The 20,312-nt window shown below is 41.4% G+C and overlaps 1 protein-coding gene across 3 annotated transcripts in view; it reads left to right on the top strand.

The window, feature by feature from the left end:
- Window positions 1–672: 672 nt before the first annotated feature.
- The window catches only part of TULP3 (TUB like protein 3), a 67,887-nt gene continuing 48,247 nt past the window's right edge, over window positions 673–20,312 (top strand). For 2 of the 3 annotated variants that reach the window (XR_008391051.1, XM_037133937.2), the window contains exon 1: window positions 673–781. Coding sequence is in view for 1 of the 3 variants with exons in the window: in XM_037133937.2 (XP_036989832.2) it covers window positions 741–781 (41 nt within the window). In the remaining 2 variants the exon portion in view is untranslated. The remainder of the gene's footprint in view (window positions 782–20,312) is intronic. The other variant, XM_053662372.1, reaches the window with a different exon arrangement.

The following is a 20,312-nucleotide window of genomic DNA, read 5'->3' as shown; positions in this document are numbered from 1 at the left end:
TGGAAACGAGAGTAAAGATTTATATAGCAGATTTCCTTAAGGTATTTAGATGTCTGGAGATGGTCTGTGGGCTGTAGAGTGAGGTAAATGGTAAAGATTCTTAAGAGTTTGTACAGCAGGTCTAGGTATGCTCATTTTGGGCTGGAGTCTGGGGAGGCTGAAGGGAGTTCTTTGTGGTCCCAGTGCGAGAGCAAATGCACTTCACTGGGAATAACTGCTGGAAGAGGCAACAAGTGTGGTTCCTCGGAAGGCCCGGGCTGTGAGGGAGCCAGCAGAGGTCTGTAAGTCCTAATTAACAGTACAGACTCGGGAAGCGCTCTGGGTGGTCTCTGTACAAACGGTTTGAGTGCGGGAAGCCCACTCAGTTTGTGCGGTTAGTGGGGACTGGGCGGATCCTCTAATGGACTCGCTTCCCAACGGCTGGGAGGCCACACCGCTGCTGGAGACACATCCCCGGCCTGTGTGTCTGCTCGTGGTCCTGGCATCCAGCCCAGGCCCGGCACACCAGCCTCAGGGCAAGCGCCTCTAACTGGGTTCTTCCGTCCCTTGGAAGCCCTTCCGCAACGCCGGGAGGCGGCGAGAGCCAATGATAGAGGAGCGGCTGGTCCGTGGGCCAATAGATGGTGGCGATAGTGTGGGGTGCGGTTGCTAGGGGGCGGGGCCCGGCGTACTGGCAGACTTGCCGCTCTGGCAGCGGTGACTGGGGTCGAGTCTCGTTGGGTATTTTCTGAGCTGCGGGAATGGAGGCGTCGCGCTGCCGACTCGGACCGCTCGGAGGCAGGTCAGAGAGGGTTGGAGGCTGGTCTCGTTCTGCAGCGGGGCGGAGGGCCGAAGCTGGACAGTGCAGTCCACTCGACGATCTCTGAAGGAGAGGGCGGTGGGCTCAGGTCGGGGTGGGAGGGGCTGATCTGGAGCCTCCTAATTCCTCCGCGGCGGAGGGCTCCCTTTGCCCGGGGTGGCGGTGGGGAGCGGCGGCCACGCTTTCTGCACCGGCTAGAGGGACTTGGTGTTCAGTCCCTGCTTGGGAAACTCTTGGAATTTTTGTTGTGAGCTCTCCTTGCCCTCTGTGGGCCTCGCTTTTCCAAAACCCGTTAGCCCTGCTCTTCACTCATGGCCCTGGAGTGTCATAACAGATGAACTTCATCATTAGATGAAGTTTTTCTTCAGGACGTCGAAGTGGAAGGTTGGGCAATATCTAATAATTTGCTCTAATGCCATTGCTTTTACTAGGCAGTGCTGAATTCTAGAGCAGAATCCAAGGGCTGAAAATGCAAAAGTATTCTTTTGCTCCTATCCGCTTTGTAGTAATTGTCTCTTATTCAGGACTGGCTGTCTTATTTGCAACATTAACCATACCGCTTTTTTGTGCTCCTCTTTCTCGCTCACGTCCCTTTATCTGCCTCTGCCAGAAATAAAACACCTGAAATCTCAGCATGTCGATTTCTTGTTTGCCCAGTTAATGAAAAGTTAATGAGGAGCGGCATAAAATCATCCACTTAAAACTGGCATTGTCTGAAAATTTTAATCATACACGCCAACTGCATTTCCCAATTTTTATTCCATACCAAGGCAAATAAACATTTAGAGTATGATTTAGTCTGATATGTCGACTAGTAGAGATATAAACAATTCTAAACCATTTAAAAACGTTGTCAGAAGGAGGTACCCATTTTCCGCTTTCATTAGGGTTTCTTTGTGTGATGACTGTGCTCTGTGAATTTTGCTCACTGCACTTTTTCTGCAAGTCGACAGAAAAATAATATACACATATAAAAATATTTACACATACAAATATCGAGGGGCTAGGAGAGGTAAAGTTAAAATTGAGCGTTTTTGTTAAATTCAGATGGTTATTTGTTCGGTAATGGGAACTCAATAAGTCTTAATTGAATGAATTTAAGGCAGTAAATTTCATGGATATCAGATGTTTGATATAACTCATGATTTTGGGGGGGAAATGGAATTGACTTTGAAACTGAGAATGGTTAATTTATTGTATCTAAAGTTTGAAAGGACAAGTTTAAAGTTCTCCTCTCCTTTTTTCCCCAAAGAAACTAGCTCTTTAATTTTGAAATTTACATCAAAGGGGAATATATGAGTCACCAAATGTTTCTCCTGTCTTAGGTAATGTTAGTGCATCCTCTATTACTGTTTAACTCATTTGTTGTTGAGAGGGAGTGGAATGTGACTTGGGTTTTTTTTTTGGCTATAGGTTGTGAGTTGAATGTTTTTCATAAAAAACATGGATAGAAGGTTTTAAAAAATTCAAAAAAAATTCTCATCTGAATAAAAATATGTTCACTGATTTTAGAAAGAGAAAGGGAGGGAGAGAGAAAGGGGAGAGTGAAGGAGGGGGAGAAAAAGAAACATCAATTCATGGCTTACCAATACCCGCCACACCACAGCCAGGGTAACTCACAACCTAGGTGTGTGCCCTAACAGGGAGTGAACCTGCAACCTTTTGTTGCATGGGCCGATTATCCAACCAATGGAACCACCTGAGCCACCCGAGCCACCCAGCCAAGGCAAGTTTTTGGCATTAATGCCTTCCTTTCCCTTGCCTTTGCCCTTTCCCTTTTCTCTTTTCCCTTTTCCCTTCCCTCCCTCCCTCCCTCCCTCCCTCCCTCCCTCCCTCCCTCCCTCCCTCCCTCCCTTCCTTCCTTCCTTCCTTCCTTCCTTCCTTCCTTCCTTCCTTCCTTCCTTCCTTCTGAGAGGGAGAGGGGAAAGAGAGAGAGAAACATCTATGGTTGCCTCTCATATACACCCTGACCAGGCCAAACCTGCAACCTAGGGAATCCAACTGACAACCTTTCATTTTGTGGAGACATCCAACCAATTGAATCACACCAGGCAGGGATGGCATTAATACCTTTCAGTGTGAAGTGTAACATCTGACCTTTACATTTCCTGTAATTTTTTCTTTTTTGAATTCTGTGACGGTTTTACTATGAGGTGGATTTATTTTCAACAAAGTAGAAAAATTAACAAATTTCAAATATTTTTCCTGTGTCTGAAATATTTAGCGCAAATTGGAGCTGAGAACTTTTGAGGAGGCTAGGCATTTGATATTATAGATTCCCTAGAGATGACAGTGATTGGCTAGTGCTAGAATTTGAGCCCTCTTTGGCCTTTTGTTCCTGATCTAGAATTGAAGACTCTAGGTGAGAGAGACTTCTCAGGGTTGTGTGACCTTATGACCCATAATTGACTAAGAATGTCTTCATCTGTGGTTTTTCCATATGCCTTGATTTCTCTTTAAAAAATATGAGCAGTAGAAGTGGCTGGATGTTACATCTTGGCCAGGCTTGTTATCCTGTCTTCCTTTTTTAGGACATGTTATCATGTTCTTCCTTTTTTAAATGTTTCATAAGATAACGTAATTAAAAATTTTTTTTCCCATTATCACTTAGTCCCCTTATACCCCCTCCCCCCAGATCAACTGATTGTTGGCAAACAGACCTACCCAGTGCTTTAAAATACTTAGATTAACTAATACACGACTACAGTATGTTTGGCAAATATCAAAAGGTAGAGTAAAGGCCTAATAATGTCTAACGTGTATGTATTTCTCCAGTTGTGAAGATTACCTACAGACCTGTAAAGGAAAGAATAAATTTCCTTTCAAGATCCTTCTGTTTATGCAGACAGACATTTTTGGAATAGTTTTCAGTTCTGGCTTCTCGTATTCCTAACTATGGGAACTCTGCTGTTTCCCTGCATTTGTGCTCATTGAAAGAAAAAGTTGTTTTTTCTTACCAAGAGGAAAAGTACACTTGAATTGCTCAGAGGAGGAGTTGAAACTGTCTTGCTTTTTTGTGTTTGAGGTTTTAACGACTAGAAGGGGCATTGGCGATTCCCTTAGTTTTCCTATTTGAGAGTAATTCCACAGTGGAATTAAATAAGGCTTCTTTCAAGTTCGAATTTCCTGTCTTCCGCTTTTCCTTTATTTCTTCTGAGTCAATTCACTAGGAATAAGCTCTTTGTACTACTAACTCTATTCTGCCTCATCAGACATCCTTACTAATTAGTAAGAATGAAAGCTGCAACATTTCCTGGCCTGGCTAAGTTTAAATTCACTGTGCCTAAGAGAAGACACAGTATTTGCATGCTGATTGATGTGTTTTTATTCACTCAAATATTTGGTATGAATCTCTGGCCCTTTGCCTTAGAACTTCTGTGGGAACATTCATGATGAGCACTGTATCTTGAGCCATTGGGCCTCTGGAGGATCACAGTTCTGAAAAGGCTTGTAGGATGACTTTTATTTTGTATAGAAAACAGCAAGATGGCACTTGCTGTTTTAACACATGACTCTGTGGTGAGGCGGGAAATGCTGGGAGCTTCTCCTGCATTGCTGAGTTCTAGTCCCAGCTTTTCCTCTCTCCTTAGCCGTGTGAGCTTGAGCAGCTCATCTCCTGGAGCTTCAGTTATCTCCTCTGGGAAGTGAGGGGTTCTTCAGGTTCCCTCAGTGATTTATAATGAATTAATACAGTAACAAATACATACATCTGAGCTGCACATGGCTCAAATTTCAAAAGGTACAAAAGGTTATTAAGTGAAAAATGTGTCTTATTGTCTCTGTTTCACCTAGTTCATTCATCGGTAGGTTTCTTAGGGAAGCCTTCCACAAATATTATGTGTGTTAAATAATCCTTTCCAGACTTAAAAATTTGATGACTTTGAGTTTTAGGGTAGAATATAATATTCTTAACTCTAATATCTACATTTATGCTGGGCAAGATCTGATTTTAGAAAATGAACTATTGTTGCCGCAAGTTTTAATTATTTCCTATGATAATTAGTGTGTAGAAAATAGGACTGTAAGAAGAGAACAAGAATTATTTTTTTTCAGATGGACTTCTGGAAAAATAAATCATTCTATTTAACTTTGCAGCAAGAAACTTCAATAAATCTATAGTTTGCTTTTAATGTTGGGTTTTAGAATGAAACAAGTGTAATAATTGACTTGTTTCCCTGTTGAAACCTAGTATAATTTTGTTATGGTGATTTGGTATGTCATACAAGCTAGAGGCAAAACAGAGAGAAGTGTTTGACTGAGAAACATAAGCTATGTGGGACATGTAAAAAGAAGAGGGGTTCACTTTAAAGTACTTTTCCTTGCTGCATTCTTTAGGATCAGATGAATGATCTAATCAGTCTAATCTTTTGCCAACTTTTCCTTCTCACCTGTCTCTCCCCAAGAGATTGCCTCTACTAAATGGGTCTCTTAGGAAATGGATTTTCATTCTCTGACCTCAGTTCCAGGTTGCAGAGTCATTCAAGTAGAAGACAGATGAGCCTAGAATACTAACATTTCTCCTCAGATGAGGAAGGATGGATTCCAAAGGAGTCTTTTTCTGGCAGTTCTAATTTGATCTTTGAGTGCTTTTCCCCAGGAGGAATGTTTTGTTCCAGCCAGATGTGTTCTAGGTGTCTTATTTAGGATTTGGACAAGATGAATCTATTTCTGAATGAACTTAGAGACAGTTAACTTTATGAAGAGCCATTGCCCCAAGGGACACAGTGAAATCTGATGACTCCTTTTTCAGTATATTTACTGCACTAGGTTGCTCCCAAGGGCTACTTCAGAATCCATTTACTGGCCTGGAAATTCTGCTACCTAAAAATACCAGATGAACTGGCACTTTTACAGAAAAGATTTCTTGTCAGACATTTTGAAATAGGATAACAGTGAAATTCCAGACTCTCTGCTGGCCATTTGAATATAGGTGGTCAGAGGTGCAGGTTAGTATGCTGAGATGGTGAATGAGATTTGTGATTTAATTCTTGATCATTCACTGATCAGCTGTGTGACCTTCAGCAGGTAGCTTCATCTTTGAGTTTCAGGTACCTCTGTAAAATGGGATTGTAGGTTTATTTCGAGAATTAGATGAAATGATATGTAAAGTATATAATGTAGTTTCTGGCACACAACAGGCACTAAATGGAGCAGTACTGCAACCGGTAACGTGACATTTTAAATGTGTAATTCAGTAGTGCTTAGCAAATTTGCAGAGTTTTGTAACTGTTATCAAAATCTAATCTTAGAACATTGGCATCACCTCCCTCCCAAAGAGTCCTGCCTACTTACAGTTGTTCCCTCTCCCCACTTCCCCACTCCTAGTCCAAGGCAACTACTAATCTACTTTAAGTATCTGTAGATTTGCCTATTCTGAACATTTCATATAAATGGAATCGTGATATGTGATATTTTTGTAATTGCCTTTCTTGACTTAGCAAAATGTTTTTGAGGTTCATTCCTGCTATATGTTGCACATATCACTACTTCTCTCCTTTTTATTGCTGAATAGTAGTAGTCTGTCTTGTATGACTGGCTCTACCATGTTTTGTGTATCCATTCATTCATTACTTGATGGGCATTTGAATTGTTTTTGCTTTTTGGCTACTGTGAATAATGCTGCTGTGAATGTTAGTGTCTGCGTCTGTGTGGACATATATATATCTTTTTCATTAAAATTAACTATTGTTATTGTATGTTTTTTCCAGGACATAAATTTTCATTTCTATTGCATATATACCCAAATGGAGTTGTTGGGTCATATGATTAGTCCATGTTTCACAGTTTGAGGAATTGTCAGACTCTTTTCCAAAATGGCTGTGACATTTTACATTCCCCACCGCAGTGTGTGAGGGTTCCAAATTTCTGTATCCTCACCAACGCTTCTTATTGTCTATCTTCTTTTTAAATTAACTTTACTGGGGTGACACTGGTTAATAACATGTGAGTTCCAAGTGTACAATTCTGTGATACATCACTGTTATATTGCATTGCGTGCTCACCCCCCAAGTCTCTTCTCCCTCTGTCACCATGCATTTGGTTCCCCTTTGCCCTCTTCATCTTCCCCTCACTCCCCTCCCTTCTGGTAACCACCTTCTGTAGCCTGTGCCTACCAGTTTGTTTGTTTGTTTTGTTTGTTCATTTGTTGCTTTCTTCATTTGTTACTTGTTACTTGTTTCATTTGTTGATTACAAAATCATGTAATTCTTCTTGTTCTTTTCTATCTGACTGACTTTGCTTAGCATGATACTCAAGATCCATCCATGATGTAACTGGCAGTATTTCATTCTTCTTTTATGGCTGAGTAATATTCCACCGTGTGTGTGTCTCGCATCTTCTTTATCTAATCATCCATCAAAGGATATATAGCTTGTCTCCATGTCTTAGCTATCATGTATGTAATGCTGCAGTGAACACAGGGGTACATATATTCTTTGAATAAACTTTTTCAGAAATTGCATGTAGATACCCAGAAGATGGATTGCTGGGTCATGTAATAACTTTATTCTTAACTTTTTGAAGAACCTCCATACTGTTTTCCATTGTGGCTGTACCAATTTCCAGTCCCACTGGCAGGAAGAGTTCCTTCTTTTTTTTTATAGATTTTATTTATTTATGTTTAGAGGGGAAGAGAAAGAGACAGGGAGAGAAACATCAATGTATGGACTGATTGCACCTCTAAGACATTTACTTTTTTAAAAAATATATTTTATTGATTATGCCATTACAGTTGTCCCATTTCACCCCCTTCATGCCCCTCTACCCTGCACACCTCTCCCCCACCCTCCCCCTTTAGTTTATGTCCATGGGTCACAAGTTCTTTAGATTCTACATTTCCCTTACTATTCTTGCCCTCCCCCCATCTATTTCCTACCTACCATCTATGCTACTTATTCTCTGTACCTTCTCCCCCCTTCTCCTTCTCCCACTCCCCTGTTGCTAACCCTCTATGTGATCTTCATTTCTATGGTTCTGCTCCTGTTCTAGCTGTCCTCTTAGTTCGTTTTTGTTTTAGGTGTGGTTCTTAATAACTGTGAGTGTGCTGTCCTTTCACTGTTCATCTTTTTTATCTTCTTTTTCTTAGGTAAGTCCCTTTAACATTTCATATAATAAGGGCTTGGTGATGATGAACTCCTTGAATTTGATCTTATCTGAGAAGCACTTTATCTGCCCTGCCATTCTAAATGAAAGTTTTGCTGGATAGAGCAATCTTGGTTGTAGGTCCTTGCATTTCATGACTTGGAATACCTCTTTGCAGCCCCTTCTTGCCTGTAAGGTCTCTTTTGAGAAATGCGCTGATAGTCTGATGGGAAGTCCTTTATAGGTGACTGTCCCCTTATCTCTTGCTTCTTCTAGAATTCTCTCTTTCATTTTAATCTTGGCTAATGTAATGATGATGTGCCTTGGTGTGTTCCTTCTTGGGTCCAACTTCTTTGGGACTCTCTGAGCTTCCTGGATTTCCTGGAAGTCTATTTCTTTGCCAGGTTGGGGAAGTTCTCCTTTATTATTTGTTCAAATAAGTTTTCCACTGGTGGCTGTTCCTTTTCCCCTTCTGGTACCCCTATAATTTGGATGTTGGAACATTTAAAGATGTCCTGGAGGTTCCTAAGTCTCTCTTCATTTTTTTGAATTCTTGTTTCTTCATCCTTTTCTGTTTGGTCATTTTTTTTCCTCTTTTTGGTCCAGTCCTTTGATCTGAGTCCCAGTTTCCTTTCCATCACTATTGGCTTCCTATGCATTTCCATTCATTTCAATTATTTTAGCCTTCATATGTTCCTCTAATTTGTGACTATAATCAACCAGTTCTGTGAGCATCCTGATCACCAGTGTTTTGAATTGTGCATCTGAAAGTCTAGCTATTTCTTCATCGCTTAGATTTATCAGCTCAGGGACTCTGGGTTGTTCTTGAGCCATGTTTGGCTCTGTTCGTGCCTGTTACATACGTGCGAGGAGGCGTTCACCAGGGCGGGGCGACCCAGGTCGCTGGTTTGTGACACTGTATGTGGGGGTGGGGTCAGAGAGGGACAATGGTGGTCCCCTCTGCCACTTTCTGCCACTGGGGCCTGCGAGGTCCATCTGACTGCTAGCTCCTTCACCAGTTTATCTGCGTGTGAATGTGTGACCTCGGTCAGCCCTCAGTGGGTCCACCCGATTCACACCTGGGATCCACCCATGGCTGCTGGTGCACCTGGGTCACACCTTCCAGGTCAGTCCGGTAGATCTTTCCTGCCTGACTCCGCTCTGCTGCTGGCTCTGCCCCTCTTACCGGTTTGGCTGAAGGGTTCCTTGTTGTAGGACTTCTCTGTAGTTCAATTTTTTGTGGTTTGGCTGCATTTTTGTTGCTCAGACTTTGTTGTTTCATTTATCTGCAGCTTTTCAGCACTTTATTTATTAATTTGTACCCATAGTCAAGTTTATAAATGTTTATTGTATGTTTATAAAGCAGTGAAACTAGCTTATATGTAGCTTACAGAGTTACTCTGATTTCTTCGTTGCATATGCTGTATGTAATCTCACAGGCACACGTGGCAAAATTCCTTGACAGTGAGAAGTGAGGAAGTGCATGATATCACAATGTAACAATATATCATGACTCAGTGATTGGGAATATAGTAAAGTACTAGCTGTATTAATTTGAATGGCAGATGGAAAATTTAGATACTTCAGAAGAGCTCTAAAGGAAAATTTTAAAAAGTTATATCTTGAAAATGTCTTTAAAAAATGAAGTAAAATATATTGCTTTGCATTGGTTGATGATGTAGTTAGTTTTTCTGTTCTCCTGGGGAGTTATGTATCTTCATGTATTTTTTTCTTAGCTCCCAACTCTTTGTCCTTTCTGTTTAGAGTTAGAGATGGCAGTTGCAGCTGTACTATGAATTTGTGTCATTAGCTTTTTAGTAGGTATCTTAGTATTTTTGGGTACAAATAAAATATGAAGTACACTATTTTTAATATAGTGCTTGAGAGCACAGGTTTTAGAACTAGACTGCCAGAGTTTGAGTCCTGGCTGATTGTTCACTGATTGTGGGTCCTGTCACTGAGCTGTGCCTTAGTTTCCTCAGCTGTATCATAGTGATAAAGGTTGAATTACTTTACTTAGCTAAATTACCAACTCAGGTCTCAGATATCTCAGATCCAATTAAAAATCCCAGGAGAGTCTGATTACTTCAGTGTGGGTCAGGTGTCTACTTCAGTCTGTCAGTTTATGGCCATAGAAACAGGACTGTGTGTAATAAATGAAGACATGGCCTGGAGATCCAGTCTTGTCAGAGATAGGGGGTTGTCTGGGTCCACCAGAAACCTCGGAAGGTGCTTTTAAGTACACTATTGACACTATCTTTTTTTTTATTAATAAAAATTTTATTTTTAGAGAAGTTTCAGGTTTATAAAAACATGAACACAAAGTACACAGTTCCCATATATGCCCTTACTCCATCTCCCCAGTTTTCCCAATTAGTAACACCTTGCATTAGTGTGGCACACATGTTACAGTTAATATATATATTTAAAATGCTGGTACTTAACCTTGAACTACCTACTTTAAACCCTGTGACAAATCTGTTCTGCCATTTGGATCACATCTGAATTGTCACCTCTTTCACCAAGTCTCCATTTACCCTCACCAAGTCACATAACAGTTTATTAAACCTTGGTTTAGTCTTATCCCATCAGGCCCTTTGTTCCTTGAAGGAAGGACCTGTGTCTGATAAATCAGTATTGCCCACAGCACCTAGCACAGTGCTTTGCACTTAATTATCCTCTTTAAGAATGTTTTTAATGAGTGAATGAATAATGAATGACTGTGGTGCAGTAGGAAAACCAGGTGATTAGAATCAGGAGACCTTATTCTGGCTGCTACTAACCATCCTTGTGACCTTGGACAAGAATAAGTCAAAAGTCAGTCACACTCTGGAGGGAGAGGGCAGCGTCTTCATGAAATCTGAAGTTCCCTGTACCAGATACTTTACCCGTATCTGTACTGGTAAAAGTACAGATACTGGTAAAGTACTGGAAAAGTACTTTTCCCTGTACCAGTCCTTTACCAGATACTTCACTGGGTTTATGGAAGCATAGCACCTGCCACCACTTTTCCCACTAAATACTACATGTCTTATCTGCTAATAAAATATGTACTTGTCACCATGGCCGGTTGGCTGTTGGTTGAAGCATCATCCCATACACCAAAAGGCTGTGTGTTTGATTCCTGGTCAGTGCACATATCTAGGTTGCCGTTTGATACCTGGGAGGGGTGAGTACTGGAGACAACCAATTGATGTTTTCTCTTTCATGTCCATGTTGGTCTCTCCTTTCCTCTTTCTCTCTTTAAGATAAGTAAAAATCGGCTTCCGCCAAGATGGAGATGTAGGTGGAAGCACTGTACCTTCTCACACAACCCAGTTTAAAAACAACAAAGTTTTGGCAACAAAATGCAGCCAAACTACAGAAAATTGAACTACACGGAAGTCTGACAACAACGAACCCTTCAGCCAAACCGGTAAGAGGGGCAGAGCCAGCAGCAGAGTGGAGTCAGGCAGGAAAGATCCACTGGACCAACCCAGGCGTGAAACCCAGGTGCGCACTAGCAGCCATAGGCGAATCCCAGGTGTGGAGTAGCGGGCGGACCCACTCAGGGCGCAAGGCGGTGGACTCACTGAGGGCTGACCACAGTCACACATTCGAGCGCAGATAAACTGGTGAAGGAGCGAAGCAGTGAGACAGACCGTGCAGGTCCCAGTGGCGGAAAGTGGCAGAGGGGACCACCATTGTCCCTCTCTGACCCCGCCCCCACATACAGAGTCACAAACCAGCGACCTGGGTAGCGCTGTCCTGGTCAACACCTCCTCGTACTTATGTAACAGGCACGAACAGATCAAAACATGGTTCAAGAACAACTCAGAGCCCCAGAGCTGATAAATCTAAGCTATGAAGAAATAGCTAGACTTTCAGATGCACAGTTCAAAACACTGGTGATCAGGATGCTCACAGAACTGGTTGATTATAGTCACAAATTAGAGGAACATATGAAGGCTAAAATAATTGAAATGAATGGAAATGCATAGGAAGCCAATAGTGATGGAAAGGAAACTGAGATTCAGATCAAAGGACTGGACCAAAAAGAGGAAAAAAATGACCAAACAGAAAAGGATGAAGAAACAAGAATTCAAAAAAAATGAAGAGAGGCCTAGGAACCTCCAGGACATCTTTAAATGTTCCAACATCCAAATTATAGGGGTACCAGAAGGGGAAAAGGAACAGCCACCAGTGGAAAACTTATTTGAACAAATAATAAAGGAGAATTTCCCCAATCTGGCAAAGGAAATAGACTTCCAGGAAATCCAGGAAGCTCAGAGAGTCCCAAAGAAGTTGGACCAAAGAAGGAACACACCAAGGCACATCATCATTATATTAGCCAAGATTAAAATGAAAGAGAGAATTCTAGAAGAAGCAAGAGATAAGGGGACAGTCACCTATAAAGGACTTCCCATCAGACTATCAGCGCATTTCTCAAAAGAGACCTTACAGGCAAAAAGGGGCTGGAAAGAAGTATTCCAAGTCATGAAATCCAAAGACTTACATCCAAGATTGATCTATCCAGCAAAGCTTTCTTTTAGAATGGAAGGACAGATAAAATGCTTCTCAGATAAGATCAAATTCAAGGAGTTCATCATCACCAAGCTCTTATTATATGAAATGTTTAAGGGACTTATCTAAGAAAAAGAAGATAAAAAAGATGAGCAGTGAAAACACAGCCAACTGAGTTATTAACAACCACACCTAAAACAAAAGCAAACTAAAAGGACAGCTAGATCAGGAGCAGAAACATAGAAATGAAGATCTCATGGAGGGTTAGCAACAGGCGAGTGGGAGGAGGAGAAGGGGGGAGAAGGTACAGAAATAAGTAGCATAGATGGTAGGTAGAAAATAGGGGGAGGGCAAGAAAAGTAGGGGAAATATAGAATCTAAAGAACTTGAGACACGTGGTCATAAACTAAAGGGGGGGAATGGTGGGGGAGGGGTGTGCAGGGTGGACGGGAATGAAGGGGGAAAATAGGACAACTGTAATGGCATAATCAATAAAATATATTTTTTAAAAAAGGTGAGTAAAAATTCATAAATAAATAAGACAAGTATTTCTCGACTTCCGCCAAGATGGAGAGGTAGGTGGAGGAACCACCATGCCTCTGTGCACAACCAAATCTAAGAACAACTATTTTTAACAACAATCACAACCAAGCCACACGGAAAATCGACAATACGGAGCCCAAAGACAACTAAATGCTCAGGTAAACCGGTATGAGAAGCGAAGCCAGCGGCGGAGCAGGTTAGCAAGGAAAAATTCCCGGGTGGTGCGTGGTGCGCAAGCAGCCAAAGGCGCTGATCGGGAGCTAGCTACGGGAGTGCACAGGGAAGAGGCGTGGCGGGCTGTCTGTGGTCCATAGGTCGCGCATCTGCGTGTGGAGAAACCAGTGAGAAGGGAAGCCTGCGCGGGGCAGCAGACTCGCACAATTCCCGATCGGATAAACAAGCCCAGGGCGAGTGGTGTGACTGGACGGGCTGGGCTAGCGGATAGGACCGCCATTGCTCCCTCTCTGACCACGCCCCCACACACAGTGTCACAAACCAGCGACCTGGGTGGCCCCGTCCTGGTAAACAACTAAGGCTTCGCTCCGCTTACTTAACAGCATGAATAGACCAAAAATGGCTCTAGGACAACTCAGAGCCCCAGAACCGATAGATCTAAGCGATGAAGAAATAGCCAGTCTTTCAGATGCACAGTTCAAAACACTGGTTATCAGGATCCTTACAGAACTAGTTGATTTTAGTCACAAATTAGAGAAACATATGGAAGCTAAACTAATTGAAATGAATGGTAATACAAAGAAAACCAATAGTAATGGAAAGAAAATTGGGACTCAAATCAAGGGAGTGGACCAGAAGGAAGAAAAAAATGATCAAACAGAAAAGAATGAAGAAATAAGAATTCGGAAAAATGAGGAGAAGCTTGGGAACCTCCAGGACATCTTTAAACGTTCCAACGTCCGAATTATAGGGGTACCAGAAGGGGGAAAGGCACAGCCACCAGTGGAAAACTTATTTGAACAAATAATAAAGGAGAATTTCCCCAACCTGGCAAAGGAAATAGACTTCCAGGAAATCCAGGAAGCTCAGAGAGTACCAAAGAAGTTGGACCCAAGAAGGAACACACCAAGGCACATCATCATTACATTAGCCAAGATTCAAATGAAGGAGAGCATCCTAGAAGCAGCAAGAGATAAGGGGACAGTCACCTACAAAGGAGTTCCCATCAGACTGTCAGCTGATTTCTCAAAAGAGACCTTACAGGCAAGAAGGGGCTGGAAAGAGGTATTCCAAGTCATGAAAACCAAAGACCTACAACCAAGATTGCTCTACCCAGCAAAGTTTTCATTTAGAATGGAAGGACAGATAAAGTGCTTCTCAGATAAGATCAAATTCAAGAAGTTCATCATCACCAAGCCCTTATTATATGAAATGTTAAAGGGACTTACCTAAGAAAAAAAAGATAAAAAAGGTGAACAGTGAAAGGACAGCAAACTCACAGTTATTAAGAACCACACCTAAAACAAAAGCAAACTAAGAGGACAGCTAGATCAGGAGCAGAACCATAGAAATGAAGATCTCATGGAGGGTTAGCAACAGGGGAGTGGGAGGAGGGGAAGGGGGGAGAAGGTACAGAAAATAAGTAGCATAGACAGTAAATAGAAAATAGATAGGGGGGAGGGTAAGAATAGTAGGGGAAATACAGAACCTAAAGAATTTGAGACACGTGTTCATGAACTAAAGGGGGAAATGGTGGGGGAGGGGTATGCAGGGTGGAGGGGAATGGAGGGGGGAATAGAGCAAATGTAATGGCATAATCAATAAAAAAAGTTTAAAAAAAAAAAAAAAAGACAAGTATTTCTCGAGACTTTCAAAGACATCATTTGACCCTCAAAAAACACCTTTATTTTTTAAATAAACATGAAGTCAGGTTAAGCAGCTTTCCCAAATCACAACTTGTAAGTAATGAAACCAAAAGCTAAACTTTGAATCTGCAAATTCTGTGTTCCATATACTCCTGATTATCAATAACTACTTTAACTTTCCTCTAAGTGTTTGATTCCAAGAGTTTGATTTTTTTCCCCTACAATTCCTCATTGGTATCTACAAATTTCGCTGTTTGAAATATATATCAAATTTTAAAAAACTCAGGAAGAGAAAAATCAGTTTAATGTTTGGGAAATCATTTTCCTGAAGATAATTCATAATAAACTGCTTGTTGGTATCTGTGAGTTTTCATATTGCTAAAATAATAGGCTTGAGCGGCTGACTGTTATAGATGAGAATACAGTATCGCCAGGATGATTCATTGTTACTTGATCACCTGTAGTAATACATTATCCTTAACTGAAGTCCATAGTTCGTCAGTGAGTTTGTGTTGTTCATTCTGTGTGTTTTGACAAAGGTATAATGGCATGTATATATATACCGTTAAATAGTAGCATACCAGTATACATACAGTAGCATACAAAATAGTTTCACTGCTCTCAAATCCGGTGTTTCACCTATTTATCCCTCCATTTATCTTTTTACATTCTCTATGGTATTGCCTCTTCCAGAATGCCATATGGTTGCAATTATACAGTATAATTAATTGCTTAATTTCACTACTAGTGATTTGATTTCTATTTTATTTTTTAAAGTATATTTTATTGATTATGCTATTACAGTTTTCCCAATTTCCCCCTCTTACACCCCCTCTGCCCTGCCTCCACAACCTTCCAGCATTGCCCCCCTTAGTTCATGTTCATGAGTTATACATACAAGTTCTTTGAGTTCTGTTTCCTATACCATTCTTAACCTCTGCAGTCTATTTTATGTCTACCAATTATATTTCTTCCCCCCATTCTTCCCCTCTCCCTCCCCACTGAAAACCCTCCATGCGATCGTCATTTCTCTGATTCTGTTTCTGTTCTATTGTTTGCTTAGTATTTGTTTTCATTGTTTTTTTTTAGATTCAGTTGTTGATAGTTATGCATTGTCATTTTATTGTTCATAGTTTTTGATCTTTAATTTCTTAGATAAGTCCCTTTAACATTTAATATAATAAGGGCTGGGTGATGATGAACTCCTTTAACTTGACCTTATCTAGGAAGCACTTTATGTGTCTTTCCATTCTAAATGAAAGCTTTGCTGGATAGAGCAGTCTTGTATGTAGCTCCTTGCATGTCGTGACTTGGAATACTTCTTTCCAGCCCCTTCTTGCCTGCAAGGTCTCTTTTGAGAAATGCGCTGACAGTCTGATGGGAATTCCTTTGTAGGTGACTATCCCCTTATCTCTTGCTGCTTCTAGGATTCTCTCCTTCATTTTAATCTTGGCTGATGTAATTATGATGTTCCTTGGTGTGTTCCTTCTTGGGTCCAACTTGTTTGGGACCCTCTGAGCTTCCTGGACTTCCTGGAAGTCCGTTTCCTTTGCCAGATTGGGGAAATTCTCCTTTATTATTTGTTCAAATAAGTTTTCAGTTTCTTGCTTTTCCTCTTCTCCTTCCGGTACCCCAATAAATCGGATGTTGGAATGTTTAAAGATGTCCTGGAGGTTCCTAAGCCTCTCCTTATGTTTTTGAATTCTTGTTTCTTCATTCTTTTCTGTTTGGTTGTTTCTTTCTTCCTTCTGGTCTACTCCATTGATTTGAGTACCAATTTCCTTCCCATTACTATTGGTTCCCTGTGCTTTTCCCTTCATTTCACTTAGTGTAGCCTTTATTTGTTCATCTAATATGTGACTAAAATCAACCAATTCTGTGAGCATCCTGATCACCAGTGTTTTGAACTGTGCATCTGATAGGTTGGCTATCTCTTGGTCGCTTAAAAGTATTGGCTCTATGGCTTTGATTTGTTCTTCCATTTGAGCCATGATTTTTTGGTTTCCCCTGTTAGTTTTTAATTATATTTTTATAGGGTTCGGTTACAAACTGAAACAATATAAGATACAAAATCTACATAATTTTGGGAGAATGGCAGGCTTCTACCTCAGAGGTTGTTCCCTCTAGAACAGGTAAAGAAGAATAATAACCTTTCCACCCTCTGCCAGGCCAGCCTCATCCTAGCCAAGACCCAGAGTTTTCTCTTCCTTTCAACATCCATCCAAAATACCATCCTTTGGGAAATGCAGTCAGCTGCAGCACGATCATCCAGGCGTCCTTGAGGAAGAGAGCCAGTCTCTGCCTAGTGTATTCCATGTGCCCTGGAGGCATTCAGCTCCTCTGCTAGTCCCACCCTAGACTGTTTACCATTGCCTCAGGCAACCTCCTACTACTCCTCCCTAAAGATCTGATCAGATCTCTGTATCACTTCTCCCCTTGAACACTACTGAACCTTTGTAATCTTCCTAAGGCAAATGGGCGAAGGTCTCATTCTTCTGTAGCAACTTTCTGTTGTCCAGGGCAGTAGTCCTACTATTCCCTGGTCCAGAGATGCCTTACAGAAAAGGGACCTGGAGTGGAGGGAGGCCTTCACCAGAAGGGGAGAACTCTGCAAAGTCCAGGTCAGTTTTGGCTGTCCCTGAGAAGCAGCATGTGCAATATCTGAAGGATAGCAGTACTGGACAAGTTGACATCCTTGTCTTACTCTGGAGGTGACAGATTGGGCAAGAGTGTTAGAAGGCACAATCAGAACCATTACCACTAACTGACAAAGGTAGGGACCAGTTCTACAGTGTCTCCGATTAAGAAAGTGACTTCCTTGGAGGAAGGTGTGCAAAGTGTATCACACCTGTCCAAAGCCCTTTTTCCCATTATGCTTAACTCAGGTTGAGGGGAAACATTCTAGGATTCCCTCTTTTAACATTTCTGGACCCTTTCTGGTCAAACCATTAGAACAGAAAAGGAAAGCAGTTTTAAGTGAGCTGACCAATTACCCCATATTTCACCGACTCAACCACTCAGTGTAGCGAAACTGTTAAGTCTCAGGAGGCAGCAGTGCAGATTAGTCTCCTCAAATGATGCCTGTACTGTGTAAATAATAACCCAGATAATGAGATCATTCACTATGAAAACAGAAGTGAGAACATGTAGGTTAATTCACACATCAAATCACAAACCAGTCTCTGACTCCACAAGACTGTCTTATGAGAAGACATTCAGTTGCAGGGCCTTTGCTGGAATGATTTTAAAAAGTGACATTCTGACAGATTCTTTCTGAACATCTCTGTGATGATGTCACAAACCCAGTTTAACTTCTAAGTGAAAACAAAACTTTAGAGACAGATACATTAGACCAGTGTCCACCACTGAGCATTGTGATTTTTTTGTAACACTATTCTCCTTAAAATCACCCTCATTGTCCTCAAAGGGACTGTATTAAGTCCACTTGTAATTTTTTTCTGTTCATTTGCATAAACACAACAAGAGCAACAATTGATCACTCTTTAAGTCTGCTTTGCTGGACCTCACACAAGGAACCTTTAGATTGACTCTTTTATGTCAGTCTTAAGGGCATGATCCTTTAGGGCACATAAACCAAGTCACACATCTGCTGTCTTGCTTTGTCTGCTGTACCTGTTTCCTTCAAGTCCTTGAGGTTTCCATCACGTCATAAGGTTCCTTCTTGCCATTTTTCAGGAAAGCAACCTTCATTCCTTCCCTGGAGGTTTGCCATGAACCACACAACCAACCAAGGTGTCGGGCCTTTTCTTCAGTGGGCTTTCACTAGTTTTGAAAGTCAATCTCAGGCTTTCTGGTAACAACCAGAGTCCAGGCAGGCCACCTTCAGGCATGACATTCCAATCAAAGTTTTGGTTAATAAAACCACCATTAGAAACTGGTCTTATGGGTTTTATGCAAAGAAACCTTATGTCATCGCACACTCCTTCAGAATGCTGAATTCTGGAGTGATCAAGTAGGGAGAAAAATGTAAGGCCTGAAGGAAAATCCTTGTCCTAATGTCTACTAAAATTGCATCTCCATGCCTAATACCTTCCCAGTTTCCTTTACCACTTGATACGAAGTTTTAACTCTTTCTAGGAAATCTCAATTTTCTTCTACAGCAGAAATGAAGCAAAATCCAAAGCAAAGACAGAGTTCCACAAGAGGGTCAGCTAGAATCGGTCTTAGAATCTTGTTTCATACCCAACTGGCCCCACTAAGTGGTCACACAGGTGAGCTTTCCTAGGTCCCAAATGACCCAAAGCCTCACTGGTAGAGGCATTCGCTCACTAGTGTGTCCACTGCTCTCTCAGCCCCAGCTGGTACATCAACCAACATTCCATGGCACACAGCCTGAATGGTAGAGGTGCTCTTTCACCTACCAGTGCATCCACTGGTCTCTTGGCAGAGACATGACGTTTCCCACCCAGTTTCATGGCAGAGACATGCTCTCTTGCCCCAAGCCAGATTCCACTGGCACTAAATGACCCTTCCTAGGTCCCAAATGGCAAAGGCATTCATTCCAACCAGCTTCATAGATAACCTCTCCTAGGTACCAATGGCCAAACAACAGAGAGCATTCCTGATGTACCCAAAACAATAAAATTTGAACCACATTCCCATAAGATCAGAAAACAAGCAAAGAAACAAGCAACTGGTTTAACTATTCTAAAGAATAACTGTATCCCAGAGGGAGGATTCCTTTCCTACAGGTTTAAAACTTTTGCAACATTTAAAAAAAATAATTTATTTTTTAAAATACATTTTATTGATTATACTATTACAGTTGTCCCGTTCCCCCCCTGTATTCTCTGCCCTACATATCCCCTCCCATCCCACATTCCCCCATCTTAGTTGATGTCCATGGGTCGTAGATATAAGTTCTTTGGCTCGTATATTTCCTATACTATTCTTAACATCCTCCTATTTTCTACTTACCATTTATGCTACTTATTTTCTGTACCTTCCCCCCTCCTCTCACTCCCCTGCTGATAAACCTCCATGTGATCTCCATTTCCGTGATTCTGTTCCTGTTCTAGTTGTTTGCTTTTGTTTTTGTTTTAGGTGTGGTTGTTAATAACTGTGAGTGTGCTGTCCTTTCACTGTTCATCTTTTTTATCTTCTTTTTCTTAGGTAAGTCCCTTTAACATTTCATATAATAATGGCTTGGTGTTGATGAACTCCTTGAATTTGATCTTATCTGAGAAGCACTTTATCTGTCCTGCCATTCTAAATGAAAACTTTGCTGGATAGATCAATCTTGGTTGTAGGTCTTTGGATTTCATGACTTGGAATACTTATTTCTTTGCAGCCCCTTCTTGCCTGTAAGGTCTCTTTTGAGAAATGTGCTGACAGTCTGATGGGAATTCCTTTGTAGGTGACTATCCCCTTATCTCTTGCTCCTTCTAGGATTCTCTCCTTCATTTTAATCTTGGCTAATGTAATGATGATGTGCCTTGGTGTGTTCTTTCTTGGGTCCAACTTGTTTGGGACTCTCTGAGCTTCCTGGATTTCCTGGAAGTCCGTTTTCTTTGCCAGATTGGGGAAGTTCTCCTTTATTATTTGTT

Source organism: Artibeus jamaicensis, unplaced genomic scaffold (genome assembly GCF_021234435.1).
Source record: "Artibeus jamaicensis isolate MK-2021 breed Jamaican fruit bat unplaced genomic scaffold, CSHL_Jam_final contig_1028, whole genome shotgun sequence".
Lineage (NCBI taxonomy): Eukaryota > Metazoa > Chordata > Mammalia > Chiroptera > Phyllostomidae > Artibeus > Artibeus jamaicensis.
The sequence above is the reverse complement of the archived record's forward strand: the minus strand, read 5'-3'. Positions and strand labels throughout refer to the sequence as shown.